The 21,050-nt window shown below is 44.0% G+C and overlaps 1 protein-coding gene across 17 annotated transcripts in view; it reads right to left on the bottom strand.

Annotated features, from left to right (window-relative positions):
• NFIA (nuclear factor I A) overlaps positions 1-21,050 on the bottom strand; it is a 349,114-nt gene that overhangs the window by 225,781 nt on the left and 102,283 nt on the right. For all 17 annotated transcript variants that reach the window (XM_036387934.2, XM_036387930.2, XM_036387932.2 and 14 more), the window contains exon 2: positions 16,949-17,480. In XM_036387934.2, coding sequence (XP_036243827.1) covers positions 16,949-17,480 — 532 coding nt within the window. The remainder of the gene's footprint in view (positions 1-16,948; positions 17,481-21,050) is intronic.

Below are 21,050 nucleotides of genomic sequence, written 5' to 3'. Positions count from 1 at the left end.
TCATCTCTTTATTTTGGACAAATAGGGTTAAGCTTCTTAAGCAATTCTTTGTTGTTTTGACTTCAACAATTTATGCAAATGAGATGTTAATTAGGGTAATTGTAACTTAAATTATGCTTGTGTAAACCTCTCCATTGGTAGGAAAGTGTGGGAATCCAGACAACTGGTATTTAAAGCAGCTGTACTAACTCACTTCTGAAAGCAAAGCATACCAAGATCACTTTCATGTCTTTACAATTTGTTTTTATGAGGTGATAACATTTTTACAAATACCATCATTTTTGCTTTTTTATATTGTAAGTGACAGTCTGACATTTTACAACTGGCTTATTGAAAACAAGAATTGAGCACTCTCGCTGTAACGGACATTAACTGCTCAATAGAGATTCACATGCTAATGAGGTGAGAGGGGCTCCAGAAAGTTTTGATAAATGCGACACACACTCTAACTAGCAGTGAATGTGAGTTGACAAAGAACATCTACACCAGGGTTCAATAAAATGTAACCCTTTAAATTAATCATACTGGCAGTATTTAATAGAATGCACAACAATCTCTTTTCTGATGGCTATAAAGCAGAAGAAATGCAAAGTCTCGACAAATGAAAGTTCCCACATTTCCCTCTTCACACTGCTACTTCCATTCGAACTCCAACAATTGGTAAAAAAAGGTAGTTACTGTAAATAACAAAGTAGGAGGTTTAATTGTTTCCTTCTTTTAAAGCAGGATGCTTTTCTTCACATTTATTTGTCTGGATTCTATTGAGCAAATACCCCGACTCGAAAGATTGATCATAAAAAGCATCACCGGTTGCACTCGGAAGGAAGTTTAAGGATACCGTCGGAAGGAAGTTTAAGGATACCGTACAGCAAAGAGAGGCTTAAATGACCAGCTTTCTGCCAGGCCTTTTTTCAGCCCAACTTGGCAATTTTTTTTTCTTTCACTAAATATAGCTTGAAGGAAAATACTCCACAGCGGTTAATCAGAAGCAGAAAGCAAAGTTCAGAGGCTTCATTCACACCGAACTCCCCAGACTTTGCCGAGATTTGCTCCAGCGAGAGGCAAAGCTGGAACTTGAGCGCCAGCATCCAAGCAGAGGAGGTGGAAAATTCTTCATCCCAGTTGTCTTAGGAGTTTATTTTTTATTTTTGTGTCCTGCCAGTCCTGGCCCAATGACACCAACCATTACACGTGAGCTTGCACGATCTCAGGAAATAAAACTATCGGAAGGCCGATCGCCTCCACACGTTACACTAAGGCGCTATTTCTTCCTAAAGTGACAATCCTTAATACCCTTTTTGGGTTTAGCCCGTTTTAATCTTGGCAGGAAGTGTAAATCTGTGCACTCAGCAGCATCACAGCCTTGCTGGCTGTCAAAATTTTGCCTCCGCCAATGCTTGAGAGGTATTCTTGTCATTTCACTGGGGTAGGAGACTTCTCTGTCTGACATACAAGATCTCCCCAAGTAGTACAACTTGCCAAAACGCCGGCACACATACCCTGCTCACTGCCTTTCATTTTGGTAACTCAGACTTGGTCTCTCAGCAGCTGCTGGAGGGCTCTATGCAACACAAGGAGGGAAAGAAAAGGAAAATATCCACAAATGAACCCAGAACAGAACCCTCCACCCACCTCCCCATCGCCTTTGGACTTTATGAGCTCGCTCCAGCACATGCTGAAGTGCTCGGCAGCGAGCGCTCGGGCGCTGGGCCCGCGTATCCCAACACGTGGCCGTGCTCCCCGAGAGGCGTCGGGGCCGCTCGGCTCCGCTCCGCGCAGAAATGGTGAGCCTGGAAACGCGAGCGAGCGAGCGCAGGAAGGCATGCTGCAGCTCCGGAATGGCCATTTAGCCAAATTGCATACCTGTGCTGTGTCAGCTATATGGTAGATTCATCTCATTCCATTGGTCTAATGGATAGCAATTGAATTTAATTAGCAAAACTACTTTGACTTAGTCTCATACTGTGCTGAATGTAATGAAATCTTTCTCCTCTCTCTCTCTCCCTCCCCTCTTTTTTTCCCTCAAATAAAGAATGTCCTTAACTGCATTCCACCGTTAGAATATTAAAAGCTATATATGTTACTCTTAAGGACAGAGTACAGCCATCCCCTTTCACAGGCTTTAGATTTAGTTATTGTATTACATAACATAAAATAATTAAAAAGATACTTCGATAGTTACACACAGTATAAATTCAATTACCGCGATGTCTCCATTAAAAGCACTTTTATAGTATGAATAAAATGCAAATCCTCTTTAGAGATCGATACCAGAAACATAATTCTATGCTTCATCCTGAGAAGGAAGTTAGCCTTAATAAATCATCCTCTTAGATTAAAAAAAGAAAAACGTTTCAAAGATATGTATTTGAAGGCAATTCTCTGAAGCAGACATCCTGGTCTTATTTCTGCTGGACTCATTTTTTAGCAGTGAGGTTCACAGGCTGCACCTCCTGCTTCCATAGAGCCCCTGCCAAGGAGAAGGATGCCGAGGAGAAGAAAAGCCCCAGCCACGCGCACTGGCGCCGCGGCTCTGCCGGGATTTATTGAAACTCCCCGGATCCAGCCGCGAGAACTTTGCAGCCACTTGTCTCCCTCCCGAAATAAAAGTGCAAAGCAATTCCTCCAGATGAGTTTGGAGGGGATGTTCTTACCAAGCCTAACTTTTGCCTGGCTGGGCACAGCGAGACAAGTTCCTATGATTGATTATCGTGGTATCTCTGGATCTCTGACTTTGAACCATAACCTTTTTTGCACACAATGACAGTTGGGACCTACCATTTGCCATCTGTAGAGATGGTGGGGGAGAAAAGGACTTAGCTTACATTAATCAACCAATTAAGAAAAGACTTAAACAAAACACTAAAGCATAATAAAAACCTGACTGCTTAATAGCTTTCTACTCTTAATAGTTGCCTTCCTGTAGTCTGCTGATGGGAGTAGCATCACTCTCCCTGGTCTGGGGCTGGGCACTACCTGATCTCAAACGGAGCTGAGGGTCCTCTGTGCTGAGCAAGACCAAGACCCCCTACAGCAAAAGAAAAACAGAAAAGTTTGGAAACACAAGTTGTAAATCACAGCCATACAATGTAGCTGGGTTCTCCCATCAACTGTGACTATTAGAGAATTATTTTAGTGAGTGCAAAATTAGTAACTAATCAAAGACACAAATCACTGCTTCAGGAAGAATTAACCTTTTCTTTCAAAGTTTGGGCAGTATCCAGGGACCCCAGATATTTTGTCACTGCCCTCTCCTTGTGGCTGGCAGCATATCTCAAAGAAGAGACTGAAACAGCAGCTGAATAAAAGGGGGTGGACTCTGCACTCGGCCGATCCGATGAGGCTCTGGAGAGAGGAGATCCAGAACCTGTCCCAACACCTCAGAGCCTAATTCTGCTCTCAGGGATGGTGGATTAAACCACTCTTGTGCAAGATGGCAGAGAAATCTGGCTTTCTGTTGGGGGTTAAGCAGACACCTTGTACAGTACACGTTCTGCACTGCAGCAAAGGAGGAGAGATACCTCCACATTTCTTGTTTGCATCTGCAGCTGATGAGGTTGCAAGGCCAAAACTAATAAACTGGGACCAGTATCACCAAGAGGCACCACAGCAGCATCTTGAACAGCTGCTTGTTTCTGTTGCCTCTGGGCACCCACCAGTGCAGCTCTTAGGAGACCTCTTGGATTGTCTACTTAGTGAAGCTCTAGGAGACCATGCATTCTCACTGATAAAAAATAACACATTTATAGGAAGGAATCCTCTCTAAATCCAGGCATTTAATACGTGCCTGGATATTTCTAAATCATCCCTCCACTGTGTCCTGCAAAAGTAGCAGAGTGTGTTCTTGGTAAAAGAGATGAAGTGTATTTACGTCAAGGTGTACAAAAAACCCTTAAATGACTCAAGATTCGAGCAGCCAAGAAAATGTACAGTGTTACTGCAATGAACATGTTTTTCTGATATTGAATAACTGAAATTTGGAACAAATTTGCAGAGGTTGGCCAAGATGGTCTCTCCATCCCTGTGCTTTACGTCTCTTTGTCTATTGTTCTTCTTAATATATTGCATCTGTAAAAAAAAAAATTGCAACCTACTTTATACAATTACTACACTGAAGTCCCAAGCAATCTATCAAGTTGTCATACATTTTCTTCACATTAAACCTTTTTAAAATCTTTCCTTTTTTCTACATTTCAAGAAAATGCAGAAGAATATTGGCTTGGCCCAAAAGGCAGCACAGTGAAACATGTCGTTCATCAAATCCGGTAACAAGAGGAGTTTGTGATACTGTGTCAGGAGAAGAAATAATCCCCGAAGTGGCATGTTGAAGTTTTGGAAGGTTTGTAAATCAAGAAAATTCAGACCATCAATAAACCTGCAATCAACAAAAAAAACCTGGAAAAATTCCATGTGAGCTGGTTCTGGTTACGGAGGTTTGGTGAACTCCCTTTTTGCGGCACTTCAAGCACCCGAGACGGGGATCTGAGGTTGCCGCTGCTCTGTGTCCCCTGAGGGAGGGACAATGACATGGCCGGGGCTCATGGGGCGGCCGGACACCCGTCTGGGTCATGGAAAGCACGGCGTTACCAAAGAGTATTTATTATTAAGGAAAATGCTTTCATCTGTTGATGGCACCCAGAAACAATGAGCAGGAACACGAAGCAACGGGTGGGTGAGAGGGAAGGCGAAGGGAAACCGGGAATTTTTTCAGCTGGAAACTGGACGAGATGCTGGGAGGGGGGGGATTATTTTGCCCATTAGTTTAAAATCTCTCCATGCCGAGGTTTGCAGCATTTGAGTGACCGTCTCTACAACAGTGTGCAGAAATAGAGATATTGCCTTAATGTCCATCAGCCCTTGATAAACAAGCTCCATAAGGGATGGGATAAAGCTCTAAGGATGGGAAGATGATGATGCCTCTCCTAAGAAATACAGGGAAAAATTTTACCTCCAACTCTTCCTCTATCCCTCTTCCCTTTATTGCCTACTCCAAAAGAGAGTTCTTGCATCCCCTGGGAGCCTCAGGAACTCCCAGATACCACAGCTGGGCACTCATCACTGGGTGCCAACACCTTTGGGATTGTAAGATAATATAAAATAAAGGCAAAATGTCAAGGGCTTTGCCTTCCATGGTTTCGAAATGCCAAAACCTCCGTCCCTGAACCAGGCTCGCGCCGTCGGTCCCACTTCTTGCAAAACAAAGAAATCTGTTTAGGCTCCAGGAAATCTCACGTGTTACCACACTAATTTGAGCCCAACTGCATTTGTGGTATTGTCAGGTCTTTATAGGACGATCCCATGCCCATTCCCAATGTAGGAAAAACCCGTGTGCTTAATTATCTTCTTTAATAATTCCATGGTATGTGATTTATTAAACAGGCTCCTTATTTGTAAACAAAATCAGAGGCACAAATGTGCGGCGATAGTCGCACTTCCTGGCGAAATAAGAGGCAGACAAAGAGCCCTAATGATGCACCAAAAATGCTCACCAAAAGTGTACTCTTTAAAAAGATCACCAATTTAATGCTTTTTGTATTTCATTTATCAGCCATGTAGTCATCATTCCCCTCCCTACCACCATCTGTACACACTTTCCCAATAGACCATCACAGCTGTCCCGTTTCTCACACAAACAGTACCTTTTATATGCTTCCCAACTGTTTTTAATAACTGTTCTGTGCACAGCACTGTACTTCCTTTGTTTTCTTTTTTTCCGCCCTTTTTTTAAAAAATATGAAAAAGAGATATAAGCCAAACAAACAGGTCATCGTCACAATGAGTGGAGGAAGGCAATTAAAATGTTAAAAGCTGCCATAGCCACTGACCCGTCCTCGAACTGTGCCAGTAGCCCCAGCACAGAGCTGGAAAGTTCCCTGGAGAAGTTGCTAAGGTAGACAACACTTGTTAAAAAACCCACACACATGAGCAAGACTGCCTGAGAAATCCCTCACCCTTTTTAATGAGGAAATATTATTAATATTAAATACTGTTTCTGCAACCAGAGAAAGTTTTTTGAGTCTTTCTAAGTCCATTTATCAGCTCCAAGACATCGCTGCCCTGTATTTTGGAACTGTGTGGACAAAAGTGTCCCATTCTCTTTTCAAGCTCTGACTCATTTAACTCTTTCCAAATGCCCTGTGTATCCTGACTTTGCATCACGGGTGCTCCTGCCTTCCCTTCAGCCACCCCTGGAACTGCCAGAGCCCCAGACTGGGATGAACTGCACAAACTCATGATGAAGGCGCTGTGCAGCCAAGGTAACTCAGCCCCAAGCCTGGGCAAACAAAGCCGTTTGCAAAAGGCAAAACTGGGAAGAGATCCAGCCAGGAATGGGGAGAAAAGCAACAATTCCATAGTGATCCATCTCATGGAAACCTACCCTACCAACAGGACATTCAGGAATGAAAACTCTCTATATTTGCTTTTGTCCAGGGCCATGTCCACAGCGAACTTCAGCAGGCTGCAGGGAGATAGGAGCACACAAACAGTCCTTCCCTCTGCACCATACAGGACCACAGCAGGTAACCCAGCCCTGGACGGGACAGGGACACTGTTCATACCATCCTCATCCCCCAGACAGAGAGCTTAACACCCTGGGGCTGCTCACTGTCTGTGAGACACACCTCACTCTTCTAGGGGAGAGTTTATTACTAAAGACCACGCACATGGAAAACAAGCGGTCCGCTCAGTTCTCACCATGATTTTGCCTTCCAGCTTTTGACTGAAAAAGAAACAATGTCCATGTTTAAAGTGGGAGTTGAACACATTATTTTGCCTAGAAATATTTTGCTCATATATCTAGGTTAGAAAGAACAGACACCTTGAAGATGCACTTCTGAGACACAAGTGTGCACCCCCAAACAGCCCTGAGCTCCGTGGCTGGGTGTTTGTAAAGGCATCTGTCTGGGAAGAATCTAAATCAGAACTGTTGAAGGTGATATCCTTCTCTAAGAAAAAGAAAAAAAAATATCCTGACCACAAAAATCCCACTCTCAACTGATTGCTGTGTGTTTTTCCCAACTTTTCCAGAAATACCCAACCTCTGCCTGCCGCAAGGGTTTGGCTGCTACCGAGGCTGGTGCTGCCCATGCCAGGCAAACTGCTTGTGAAACTTTCACATGAAATTATGCAGGGCTTGCTTTTTAGATAAGCAACAACTACTTTTCTCTTTTTAACACAAAACCCGAACATAAACAGGTTTGCTGGCTATTTTTAATGAAGTCCTTGTGGCATCAGGAAAAGTCCTCATCACCACACAATAAAAGCATTGCAGTGGCTATCCTCCCTAAAAGCATCCCAACAATAGCTGGGCTTGAGAAAAGCATCCAAATACAAAGAATTCATTCTTCTGATTTACTTGAAACTACTTGGCCTCAAAAGGAAAAAACAAAAACAACCAAACCTGAATTAAATTTAAATTTTACCCTATGTTTCCAGCATCAGTCAGGGATTTGGCCGTTTTGTTCTATATCAAATTAAAACCGTATTGGGTAAAAAGATCAGACAAATTTCAAGTGAATACCCTTAGGATGAAATCTGTTTGACAATGTATTTTTGCTTTAAAATCTTCAAAGTGAGTGTTTATCTTGACAATAAATGTAGCAACTATCTAACTTGTCTTTTGATACCTTTACAGGAGCGCATCCCATCGTTCAGTGCATTACAAGGTGTTTTAAACACAAAAATGGTGATTTAACCAGACACAATGTTTATTACAAAGCTCAGGCAGCCTATTATCTGTCCCTCATGCACAAGATTAAAGTGGTAGATGCAGAAAAACACAGCATGAAAGAGGCTGTCCCAACACTTTTCATTTAGATCTTCACCCCTTGTTTCTCCTGAAGCCTTCGGCAGACTGTGCACAGAGCCGAAAACTTTCCCCTTGCCAGGGGCTTTCCAGAGTTTAGCTGTAAGGAGATGCCTCCCTATGAAATACTCCTCACGAGTTTGTAAATGCATTTTGCAACCTAACAATCCATGCATGGTGGATTTTCTGGGCTGAAGAGCACTGCTGCCTTCCCATTGTGTGCTACTTAGAATGATGGAATCCTTTGGGTTGGAAAAAATCTTTAAGAACACCGAGTCCAACTGTACTGAGAGTGAGGTGACAGTGGCTGGGATCAGACCAGAGATGCACAGCACAGAGGACAGTGCAGAACAGGTTTAGAGTTTGTTTAGATACCAATGCTATTGGCATATCATGGATATGACAAATGGATTAAACCAAGGAGCAGAAAGAACACTGGCTACCTCTCTGTGGCCAGGGCTTGGTGACATGGTGGCACGTCTGGAGCATATGCTGTCACCTGCAGCTCTAATGGGTGGATGCCATGCTGGTTTTACACCTGTGGAAGGTGTGTTCCACCCCTCTGTGCCACCATCCAGCTCCCCACAGTCACAGCAAGAGCTGGGGATGGACACAACCTCCCCATGCACCAGGTGAGATGGGAAGGAGAAACCCATTGAGCAGTCCTCCCAGGGGCTTCCCACTGCACCCTGAGGGTGCCCTGCTGGAGGAGACCTCAGTGATACACCCTTCTGTGATGCTTTTAAACCACCTTTTCACATTGTCCAAAAACCCAGAGCACCAGCAAGTTTTCCCTCATTGACCAAACAACCACCAGGTACCGCACTCACCAGCACAGCCTGTTCACCTGGCCAAATAACCCCACTTTGGATACCTACCAACCCCATGGTAATTTTTTTGCTTTACTACAGATATATCTTACCCCAAAACATGAACATGCTGAAACATCCAATCATGTTCTGGCACGCATGCCAAAAAAAAAGCCCATGGCAACAAAGACGACAGCTTGCCAATGGCAGCTGCTGCACGCACACACAAAATTAAACTATATTCTTCTGAAAAGGGATATTATTATGGCATTTGTTTCCCCCCACCCTCACCCATTCCCTCCCAAAATAAAGGGGGAAATATCAACACATCTTAAACATTAGGAGATATGGATTTGAAAAAAAAAAACCAAAGAAACAAAGGAGGCATGGGATGGAGAATTTAGGGTTTAATAGGAGATCCAATTGGGATTGGGGCTGAATGCATGGAGCTGCCCTGAAATATTGGCTCACCTACGGGAGCTGTATGGCACGAGCAAGTAAAACATAATGTAGGGGGCCTGAGGATGCCGAATCGCCTCAAGTTTGGTCAAGCCATCCCTCGGTTACAACACAAATCTGCAAACACACTTGTGTGCATTAAAGAGCAGCTGATGACACCCATCCCTGCCTCTTCCCCCTGGTGTGGACCTGCCGAGTGCCTCCCAAGCTGCGATGCAATGCACAAGGGAGCCGTCTCCTCACTGTGAAGATAAATGTCATATTGGACCTCTGACATCATGTATTCTCCAAGTAATTATTTTTGATATCATAAGAGTTGTACAGGGTGCACAATAAAATTAAAAAGTAGAAAGCAAGGTTAATAAGATTATCGTGTTGGTATAATAGGTAATGCATTTTGCAGTATATCCTTAAATCTGCCCTCTCCAAGCATAATTAAATAACTGTGATTTATATTTTAAAGGAACGCAGACAGGCCGTGTATCCTCCTACCCACATATGCTAATTACTTTCAGCCCCTAAAAATCACACAGTTGTTTGCAGCTTTTTAATCCTCATGTGTAAATAACCCGACTCAGGTCCAAGTTATGAACAATAAAGTCCAGGAAACTTTCAGAAGAGCTTGTCAATAAACCCGTCTTGATTTTATCTCACTGATCTAATGGCACTGAGGTGCCGATACCAGCGGGAAGGAGGAATGACTCCCCGGGCCTTTGTGCTGTGACACCGGGACAGCACTCGGACTGGGAGGGTGGATATTAATGGAGAACAGATCAACACCCTTCAGGAGGAGCCAATGGATGCACAAGCCCAGGATACCCAGCCTGGGTCTCTCCGTGGGTCTGGGTGCACTGTGGTGGCACCGGGATGGTGGGCCACATGAGCCGACATGCTCCGCTCTAGGCCGAACTCAACCACGCCGCTCTCCATTTTGATCGCACGTGAGAGCCTGGCACACAAAATGGAGGCCCTCGTGTGTTTTACAGGCAGCGGCTACGAATCCAGCCCAAATCCACCCGCTCTACGTGCCACATCCTGCTCCTACATCCTGAGCCACGATGGTGCCACGTACAGGGCCGAGCTCAGGTGTCTTACATCCACCCCTGGGGTAGGGACATGGGGCAATGGTAGCTAGAAACACTTAATATACAAATTATATAAATACTCTGTTTTCTCTTTGAAATTAATCACATTGTGATGACAGGCTCGTCCAGGCACTGCCCTTGCCAATTTGGGATAAAATGCTGCAAGCCCCAGATGAACTTGCTGGGATAAAACTGCCCCACACATCTGAGGCACCACGACCCAGGTGTTGATTTCAGTCACAGTTTTTGGTGGCTCCCATAATGCAGGAGAGAATTAACAACAACCAGAGATGCGGTTGCACCACATGAATGGGAAAACCAAAGCGATTAAAATGAATTTTAGTCCACCAACAAGGCTTATCTACCACAAGCCCTTACTGGCATAAGGAAATGTCCGGGTTGGCTGCTGTTAGGAGGCTAAAATAATTTCCCCTGAATTTACAGCCTGTAATTTAATCATCAGCTCCAGCCCTTGTCTGTGAGGAGAGGAGCAGGGGCACAGCCAGATCCATGGCTCCCAGTGAGGATGCCCCGAATTCATTTTGCCAGGGACAGTCCCCGAGGGGACCCCTGGAGGGTCCCAAATGTGCAGAAAAGTGCAGGCTTCTGGGGAGGGGTTGAGGCGTTTTGGAGCAGCGGGTTGGAATTTGTTTGCTGGTTGTAAAAACCTCACCAGTGCCTGAACCAGAAGCATCAGGGGGAGGAGGAGGAGGAGCTGTGAAGAAGCTCAGGGCGCAGTAAGCAAGGGATGCCCTTTCCTTTACATGAGAATGGGGAGAAAATACATAATTGTAATAATAAATAGCGGGTTTTATGAACAATTAGGATTCCACTGTCTCTTTGAAGGGTTTGAAAAGCTGACACGATGTTTTGGGTTCTCCAGATTCAGCTTTGAGGCCTCAACCAAGAGAAACATTCAGCCCTGCTGTGTACAGCAGTGACCACAACAAAGATTGTGGTTTCTCCCACACTCGCCTTAAATAGATCTAAATTAATGCTATTCATCATTGGGTGGAAAAGAAGGGAAATATAAAAATGCAGTTGCTTGTAGAAAAGCCAGAAGCATTGGGCAACTTTCTTACTCACAGGCTTCTCCTTGCTTTTGCACCTCGAAGCAAGGAGGCATGGAAATAACACACCCTTTTACTGTGCAAACCCATCACCTGGAAAACATCCTGGGCATATGAAATACGCCTTTATCCCGTGTTTATTTGTTGTTGCTGTTGTTGTTGTTGGAGAAAGGGAAAAGCTAAACCACATGACTGAACTCCTGCCAGGGGTTCGTGATAGAGCAGGCCATCCCGAGTGCCGCACCAGTTAGTATCTGAATTATCACGGATACTCACCGGCTCAGTTACACCCGCACGAGAGAGCAGTTGTCCTACCTAAATCCTGCTTCTGTCAGCTCCCACCCTGCTCGTGGCTGCAGCGAGCAGCCAGTCCCGCTCCCCAAAGAGGAGATCATCCAAAGGTGGGGATATCTCTCTGTGCCATGTGGGGTGTGTAGGTCGTCGTGTCTCATGTGTGCCCACGATAGGTGGGTGCATGTAATTTGGGGTGTTGAGGAGCTGTGGCTGTCCTCTCCTCACCTCTCCTGACTGAGACAGAGACCCAGGCTCCCACCACTGACTTTTTATGGGTACTTTTTGTAATGCTAAAACAACACAAAATCTGCCTTCTCCCTTTATTCCTTGAGGGCAGAAATACTGTGAGATGTCTTAGTGTCACTTTTTTTCTTTAAAGCTACAGATGTCTCACTTTGGCAAAAAATAATGGAGCAGAAAAACAACTCTATCAGCCCACAAACCCTAAAATCTCAGCTGACCGTTGGTCTGCTCAGGTTCTCCTGGGCATGCATTGGGAGCCTGTGCAGGGAACACGTGTGAGATACCTGCTGTGAAGCTGCCTGAAGTGGTCTTTTGGTAAGAGTAAATGCAATCTGTCTGCAGAAAAAAACTTTAAGGACAGTTTTGGATACAGACTGGAACAGCCATGAGCTGGAATTAGGTTTTTCAAAGCATTATAGGTGGAAGGAATGCCATGGATGCTTTAAAAGCCTTCAGATAGGCGTAAAAAGGACATATACATTACGCATTATCTCCACAGAACAAACACCATTTGAAATGTGCCCCTTTTTAGCTACCATTATGATCTGTCTAAAGAGCATTTTGGTTGAAACTTGGGAGGAAAGAAGAAGAAAAAAAAAAAGCCCACTGATCTTACACCTGCTCTTTAGCAGTGGGAAGTAGGTTCTCAATCTGTTAACATGACCATCTGGCCAATCTGCATATCACGGCTATCTGGATTACCGTACGATGGAATGACAATAACGTAGCCAAAACAAAAGTAAAACGCATCAAAAACTAACAGGAGCGCAAGCCCTTTAGATTTCAAATTAAATAATAAATGTGGTATCAGAGCAAAGAGAGAAAGTCAGCTAAATAATTAAAAATGAGCCTTCACTGTGGCATAATTAAGTAAACAATATGGTGTGTGTTTCTGTATGAGCCAGCAATAGTTTCCACCGTCGAACGCTCCACTTTAGCAGAGCAGCGATCAGGAGTTCAAGGCGCTGCGACAGCTCTTTCAGTGACGTACGGCATTGTCAGGACACCTCTGCCACCCCTGCGACACCCAGCCCGGCTGCGGCTATTAACAGGATTAATGCAGCAACAATCAATACCAATTGTACTAAAAGATTACAGCGCAAAGCCTCGGGTACCTCTCGGACCCCCCGAAACCTCCACGGGTACGGGAGAGCTTCTGCATTAACCCATCTTTGGGTTATTCCCATCGATGCCTCTTTATGGTCGTCCAAGGAGAATATTTTAAGTCCGTTGATGGGAACATAAAATGGGTCGAGCTTAAAGTTCAAGGTCATGTGTTATATAGCACTGCCCAGCAATTAGCCACAGAGCACATCTAGAAGTTAAGTAAATTTTCAGTCACAAAAATAAGGCTGAGTTCTGTCCCCTTTGCTGCCTTCGAGTCTAAACGCTAACAGAAAAATGAGCTTACGTAAATAAAACCTAGCCCCAGATTTTTTCTGAAATTTGGGATTTTTAAATGTCCTTCTGAAAGATTAAAAGATTTTCTCTGCCACAAATACCTCGCGAGTTTAATTCTCGCCCGAAGCGCAAAACGATGGCCGGCCAAAAAAATAAACCGGGCATTGCAGCATCGCCTCCTGGCCCACCATTCCGCTTCAGCCACTGGAGAAGTCTCTAAAAACTGTGACCTCTCAGAAAATTTAACTACTTCTATTGCGATTCTATTCTCCAATCTGACCACATTAGCAGGAGGAACTCCAAAGCAGTAAAAAACTCCAGAAAGTTCTCGGTTGAGTGCCTACTAATGAACAAAGGTTAACTTTATCTAAAAGGTCAAATGCCTGGTGGCTAAGGTTGTGACCTTAACAACTTAAATTGTGACCTTGCCACGTGCCTAGTATATTGTAGATTCTGATACAGATCATCTGGTAAAGGACCGGTCATAAATTAGCTTTACTGTTCGACTCCCACAAAGAAAATGGTTTGCCACAATGGTTTCCAACTTGTCATTTGATACAAGAGCAGAATAAGTGAAAACTAAAAAGCAAACCCAAGTTCAGGGTACGAAAATGCCGCCTGCTTTTAGTTAAGCAGATTAGAAACTGCAAACTGAGAGCAATACTCTAGATTTCAATACATTTTTTGGTCAACCTCTAATTCACAAAGCACCGATCTTCCTTTTCTTTTTTTTTTTTTTTAATTTCTTTTTTTTATCCTTTTAATGAAAATTACATGTAGTTTGCCTATTTGCATATTTTTGTTTTCTCTTTCTAGCCAGTTCTTAAAGAGAATAATTGATTTCAGTAGCTTTGTAAGAAGCACTATTTAAATCTGTGCACATGTGTTCCCTTACAGATGATAGTGCCTACTGAAGGAAAAGCGTGGATTCAAAGCAATAATTATCCTACATGTTTAGAAGGAAAGGGACATCTTGCTGCCGAAGTCATCTCGAATAAGGGCATCTTGGAACAGAATACTCCCCCCAAGAAAAGAAGACAAAAAGTGGGGGGAAAAAAAACCCATAAGAAAAAGAGAAGCGAGCACTATGGGTGAAAAGGTCACAATGGTTTTGGCACGTATCTTCAAGCACGTTTCGGAGTCTGTGCCTCCTGCCAATACTGGCAACTTCTCAAAACTTTTAAGGAGGTAAAAACATTGTTTAGTGTTTACAAATCTTCTGTACTATAGCAGATGCTTGTCAAAACCGCTATATGTAAGTTGACCAGCCTACCTAATATTTGCGCTGGCGACTTCCTCCTTATAAATACGTGGTCCATACATTTGGGGAGCGAGGTCTGATGGAGTTGGAGACAAAGGACCCTTAATATTTTTTTCTTTTGTAATTTTCCTGTTGCGCACCCGGCACAAGCTGCCATTACTGCGGGTCTGCGGGAACCAATGGCTGTCAACTTGGCCAATGTTCAGGTGTAACAAAGACTGCTGGGATACATCGGAGGGGGGAAAAAAACGGGAAAAAAGGGGGGAAGAAAAAGAGGTAGCTCTACGCAAGGCTTTCGGTACACCTCTGTGAAGCCACATAGACAGCGACCATGCTGTGCCACCTCCCAAAAAACATCTTGTCCCCCTCCCCGCTGAGGTTTAGCAGGAATATGCCAGCACACACTCCTGCACTGAGAGCACAATGCAATGCGTGCAATCAGCAAACAACGGCCAAAAACACGGCGCGGTGCGCTCTGCACGGGCGCGTGGCTGCTCACACAAATCCCCAAATCTAACCCCAAAAAACCGCGCCAAGGGCTCGCGCCGAGTTTCCGCGGCAAACACCGAATCCGAAGGACAATCGGTGGGATCGCTGCCTGTTGATGAAGACGGCAGGAATAAATAACAGTTCGCTATCAAGGCTACTGTTTGCCACCGGCGTGCTGATAAGATGGTATATCCCTAATCGCAATATTGAACTTTCATAACGTCTATTGCCCGACTGTTGTAACAGGGAGAGATCCCTTGAAGCTCCCCGAAATACTCCCACTGCTGGGTTTGGTCCTTTTCTCCCCATCCTACATTTCTGTGACCCTACATGCAAGCTACACCAAGACCGTTGGTTTCTATCAACGACTTGCGCGCTCCACAGAGGGCCTGGGAAATACAATATGGATCAGTATTTACCGCATCACGCTATATATAAATCCAAATAATAAAAACCTGCGTGCTGTAGATCAGTAAATAGACATTTATAGCTTCTATTTGGATATCAAAGCATTTTAAATTTATCAACCCACTCCAACATGCGGAGGAGGAAACTGAGGCAGACAAAAGGGATGTGAACCCATGGTCCCCTTGGGGTTGGTGATGGAATAGGAGGTAACCTGAAATGCCCCAGCCCCAAGCTCCCTTCAGTTAGCCATTTGTCCATAACGCTTCCTTCACGGTGGCCATAATAAAGCGCAGAGTAAATAAATAATTTTCCTCAATATTTGCCTACTTCCCTTTCACCATAAATGTACTGTATGATTTACCACCTCACACCGAAGTGCAAAGTAAATGCCGCAGCTTATCTGTAGGAAATACCATGAGGATACTCAAAAGTTATTTCCGAACAGGGATCATATCTGTAAAATCCCAGCGGCGACATTGCCTAACACAACAACCATGGCAGGGACTCAGCGCAGAAAAACTTTGGGGAAGCCAAAACTTTCTGCAAGACCCTCTGAAAGAAGTTGGCATGGGAAATGCAGGCTCCCTGGGCTGTAATTTGCTTGGTTTTCTTACCGATAAATATTTATACAGAAGTGGTTTCTTCTAATATGATTCCTCTCTCCCCTGTTCCTCTGTTTTTCCAGCCTGTCCAGCCCCTCAGCTCACAAGTCAGGATATGCTGAGGGACCCATACATCCCATACATGAAACTCGGGGCATTGCACTTCACACACACACATTTTTCTGCACTACAATCACTCAGGAGAACTACAATAGCATATTATTTTACCCAGTCAACATACTACACATCCTCTGAGCACACCGAGTCATGCCGCAGGCAGAGCATACTTTGTGTTGGAGTCTGGGATCCCAAGATTTTCATCACACGTTAAAACATTTCAGCCCCTCCTCATAAGCACACTATTGTCAAATCAGGAATTTTTTCCAAGACCTGCTTAGCTTTTAGGTGTATACATTGTGATCTTTTGAGGGGTTTAAATGTCTCCTTTTCCCCCTAGGGTTACCCAGAGGTTTGTTTCATGCCCACTCAGACGTGATGACTAGGTTTGCTATCAAGGAACTGTCTTCTCTTTTCCCTCCAATCCTGCAGGGTTTACGTTCCCCATCTAATCCCTGTGGGGTGAGGATACCTGGTACTCCTGACCCACAGGCCTCAGGCACCTCCTGGACAACTTTGTGCATAACATTTACAAACTTTATTTAAAAAAAAAAATTAAATTAAAATCTATCTGCTTTCCCCCAAAATTCGGATAAAGGAAGCCGCGTCCGGCTGCGAGCCCTCCTAGGACAACATTTAGGATAACACCTGTGAAGGATGCCCGAAATGCTGTTAACCGCGGAAAACAAGAGCCACTTTTATGTGGCTGCACCTTAAAAACCCCATTAAAAAAAATAAAAATAAAAGTGAGGGGGGGAGCTTTGGCACCCTCCTCGCCACCCCGGAAGAGCGATAACCGGCATCCCCAGCTCCCTCCCCAGCTCATGCAGCCGCCGCACGGGCACGGCACCCGGCACGGAGATAACCGAAAAGTTGGAGAAGGTGGTAGAGAAAGGCACTTACCTGCTGCGTGCACAAAGTATGCCAAATATAAATCGAGTTCCTTAACAGAAACTCCTATATGGTGGGGCTGTACGCACAGCCCGGGGTTAGAGCACTGTGGGGACTTTACAAGGCGCTCGCCATCAGTACTTTCGAGCGGAATACCTTTAAATAAAATCACCATAACAAGGTCCAACCTCCAGACCTTATCTGCCTGGCGAAGGCAGTCAATTCTTCTCATCTTGCCCTTCTGGTCTGGATTGGAAAGAACGCAACACGGAGGCTTTTTTCCTGTGACTGTGAGAACAAAATCCTCCCGAAATTCAGGCCTGATATCTTTCCGGAGCTTTGCCAGAAGTCTGGATGCCCATTTTTGCTTTACCTCGGGTTTTTCACTTAGCAGTTCGTCCTTCACGGCTCTCTCTTCCTCTTTAGACATGCGTTTTTCATGTTTTTTGAAGTATTTTCTTTTTCGGGCTTGCAGGTTGAACCACGTGTACGCAAACGCTCGGACGTGAGGCAGAAGTGCTTCGATGAAGGGATGAAATTCATCCTGAAAAAAGTTACAGAGAAGGGTTGATGTCACCGAAACCATCAAGAAAGAGCCTTCAAAAACAGGCCTTTTGCAGGAAGGTGAGAATTAGGAGGGTGCTGATAAATTTTAAGGGCCGTGAGACCCCTCGCTGATGGACCCCGAACCCACCACCGCCGCATCCCCGCTTCCCTTTCGCGCCGACCCAAAACCTCTGCTCCCGCCCCCAAAAACAGGGTCCAACTTCAACCAAGCGCCCAGATGGAGATGGTGCAATGCTGGCGCCCTTTCCCCAGTCCCCAAACCTTTTTTTTTTAAAGAGAAAAAAAAGGGCAGAATGAGTTAAAATCCAAAAACTCCTTTGCAAGTCCACTTGCAGAGCGCGTATCTCCCTTTGCTCTCTCCCTGACCCCGCTGCTTGCGGTGTAGCCAGCGTTTGCCCGCCAATTTGGCAAATCCTAAACATTTGGATGCCAATCAATGTTTGTATGGGGAAGTCTAAAGTATAGTAAAACTTTCCCGAAGATATATTTGGAAATAGCAGCCGGCAGAATAGTAAAATGCCACTATAGCTGTATATACAATTACAATGAAGGGTGGTTTTCACTCTGGTTCCTAAACAGTGAAAAGAGCGAGAAGTACCGCGGTCGATTTATCCCGCGAGCGCAATCATAACCAACACTAAAACCCTAGAAAAAGCAAGCCTTGCAATTTATCTTTTTTAAAAATATTTTTGTTTCTATTTAGTAAAAAAAAAACCAACCAAAAAAACTTGCTATCTGGGTATATTAGGGAAAGTCAAACTCTGTGCCTTCCTATGAAATTTAAAAAAAAAAAATCCCCAAAAAAACAGGAAAAATTGAAAAATGCAGTAACACAAAACTGTAGCACAACTTGTGCAAATATGCAAAGAATTATTAATTGTGTCAGATTTTCAAATATTTTAAAAGAAATGTCCTACTCGGAAAGTTAGTTTGGCCATCCGGAGACACTGCTTGCTTTGTGTAACGAGGAGTTAAAGATCACCCCTCTCCCCTGGCACAAAAAAAATCTCAATTAAAATTATGCTGACGCTAAAAAAAGGCAAGAAGACCCCTTGATTTTTCTTTTTTAAAATAATTTTTTTTTTCCTCCTCACTAAGTATTACATAAATCAGCCAAAGAGATCAAAACATATTATAATATACAGGGGCCATGCTTCTTGTTTTTTCCCTGAATAAACGAATGACCCAACTCCAGGCTGCACATAAAAACGTATCCAGCCTATGGGGCCTGATCCAGTGCTGCGTGCTGGGGACGTCCCTGCTTCCAGTTCCTCCTTTTCTCAGGATTGGGCCCTCCAGGAGGGAAAAATAAAGTAATCTCTGCAACATTTTCCCCAGCATGGGAAAAGCCACCCACTACCCACCCATGTGCGAGGAAACATCGGGGATTTTTCAGATTAGCAAACTAACTTTTTTTTTCTTTAATTATCCCATGGAGTACATTTTCTACTCAAATCATTGTGTGTCATGCAAATATGGTTATTAAAACAGACATCTTACTTCCTTTCAACACTTTATTTTAATTTGCGTTGTTCTTTTCAGAAATTATGAAAAACTGAGAAATCAATAGTAGAAATATCTATCAGCAAAAATCCAGTCATAATTCAAGACCTTCTGCTGACTCCCCAAAAGCTTTCATTGCACTTACTCTGAGTGGCCCCAGAATTGTAGATACTTAAATCTATAGGTAGCACCATTGCATTTATTTTTATTTTAAACACAGACTGTTAAAAACTTTCCTAGCAGTACAATATATTTCACTACAGCAGAGCAGCAGCAATCAAAGTATTATGAACGATTATTAAAATAAAAGCAGGTAAAATAAAATAAATCACTCCAGTGATTGGCACATTCCTCTTTTTTTTTCCCCTCCTCTATGGGAAAAGATGATAGTTTCAAATTTCAATAAAGTTTAAAAAAAAAAAAAAGAAAAAGATTGCTGCGAGTTTGCAGTCGGCAGATTCAAAAAGTGAGAGGAGGCACAATCCCAGCACATGGAGCTGCTCTCACCCACCAGACACAGCTCTCACGGAGGGGGGGAAGCAGGGGGGGAAAAAAGAAAAAAATATAAAAACTACAGGTCTCTACAAGCTATTAAAAATAATAAACCCTCCCTCCTGATCCCTCCTGTCCTTCCCTTTCCCCACTCAGGGAGAGTCAAGGAAAAAAGGCCTTTTGTCAAGTGGAAGTTTATCTGTGAAGGTACACAGAGCAAAGAGGCTCGACAGCCCACAGTGAGCCAGGGCAGCGCTTCCAGCCTTCCCACTTTCCAAACACGTCTTGGTACATCCTGAAATATTTTAACTTTTCTGCTTTAAGCAGTGCTTTGTCCTGCCTGATCTCATGTGCTCGGGACTTTTTTGGCTCGGCGTTGGATAACATCCAAGAGAGAGTTGCTTTAACCTGCGCTAAAGCTGATTTCTACGATGTGAACCTGAAAGGGGAGGTAAAAACAACACCCAAAAAGAAAACCTTTTAAAAAAAACACGAAACCACTTAAAGGGAGGGGGGAAAAAAACCAAGATGCTTTTTGGTGCAAAGTCAGGGTCTGTGGCTGAAGTAAATGAGAAGCACTGCTGCTCAGGCGCGAGGTGTGCACGTCCCTATTACACCCTAATGTGTCTTTTCAAAATGGTGTATGAGGAGAAAAGGTTAACGACTCATAAACAGACCAACTTTCAAAGTGTCTTGGTAAACACGCTGCTCCGGAAAATCGCACCGCTTCAATCTCGGTGCTGAGGTATTAGCAAAGTCCAAGTGGAAATAAAAGCAGCCAGGACTGATCAAACAGAACTGGGCTGGACGCAGGCACGGGGGGGGGGGGAGCAGCTTCTGCACAATACAATTTTTTATTTCAGTGCTGCTACAGCCCCCTCAAAAAACCCCAAAAGTTTTGGAAATGTGTCAGTGCAAGGGTGCTAACAGATGTGCAACTTGTCTGCAGCCTCGCTGCAAAATAACAGGATTTTAAGGAACTGGTAGAAAAGGCAATGATCTTTCCCTTTCCACAAGTTAGCTTGAAGGGAAACTTTGAAAGTATTTGATAAAGCTGTTTGCTTTCCCCCCTCAGTGCTGGACGGGTTACCTAAAATTAAAAGACACCAGAAAGCTGGCAAAGCAATAATAAAAAGTTAGGGGTTTTCTTTATTGCACTCCTCTCCGAAGTTTGAGGATACAGCTCTTCGGAGAAGAGCTTGCCTGTCTCTAAGCAGCACCTAAAATTTGGGCTGCACAGTTCTGTACTGTTTATCCCAAAATTTTCCTCTGCTCTCCAAAAAGGTGTTAAAAAAAAAACAAAACAAAAACCCTACTACAAAAGAACCCCAACGCCAACCCAAAGGCGCCTTCGATAATGTAATCCTGCAAAGGAGGCTTTGAAACAATGTATTTCTGCAGATCTTTTTGAAATTAAGCCAACTACAGCGACCCTTGCTAATATTTTTACAATCCATTTGCTTGTAAATCTATGAGGAGACGTGCATATGTTCCCCAACTATTTCCTAGCTCCTCAGCAGATATGTAAATGGAACGATGTTTGGATTTTTCC

This window comes from Molothrus ater, chromosome 9, assembly GCF_012460135.2.
Source record: "Molothrus ater isolate BHLD 08-10-18 breed brown headed cowbird chromosome 9, BPBGC_Mater_1.1, whole genome shotgun sequence".
NCBI classification, from domain to species: Eukaryota; Metazoa; Chordata; class Aves; order Passeriformes; family Icteridae; genus Molothrus; species Molothrus ater.
The sequence above is the reverse complement of the archived record's forward strand: the minus strand, read 5'-3'. Positions and strand labels throughout refer to the sequence as shown.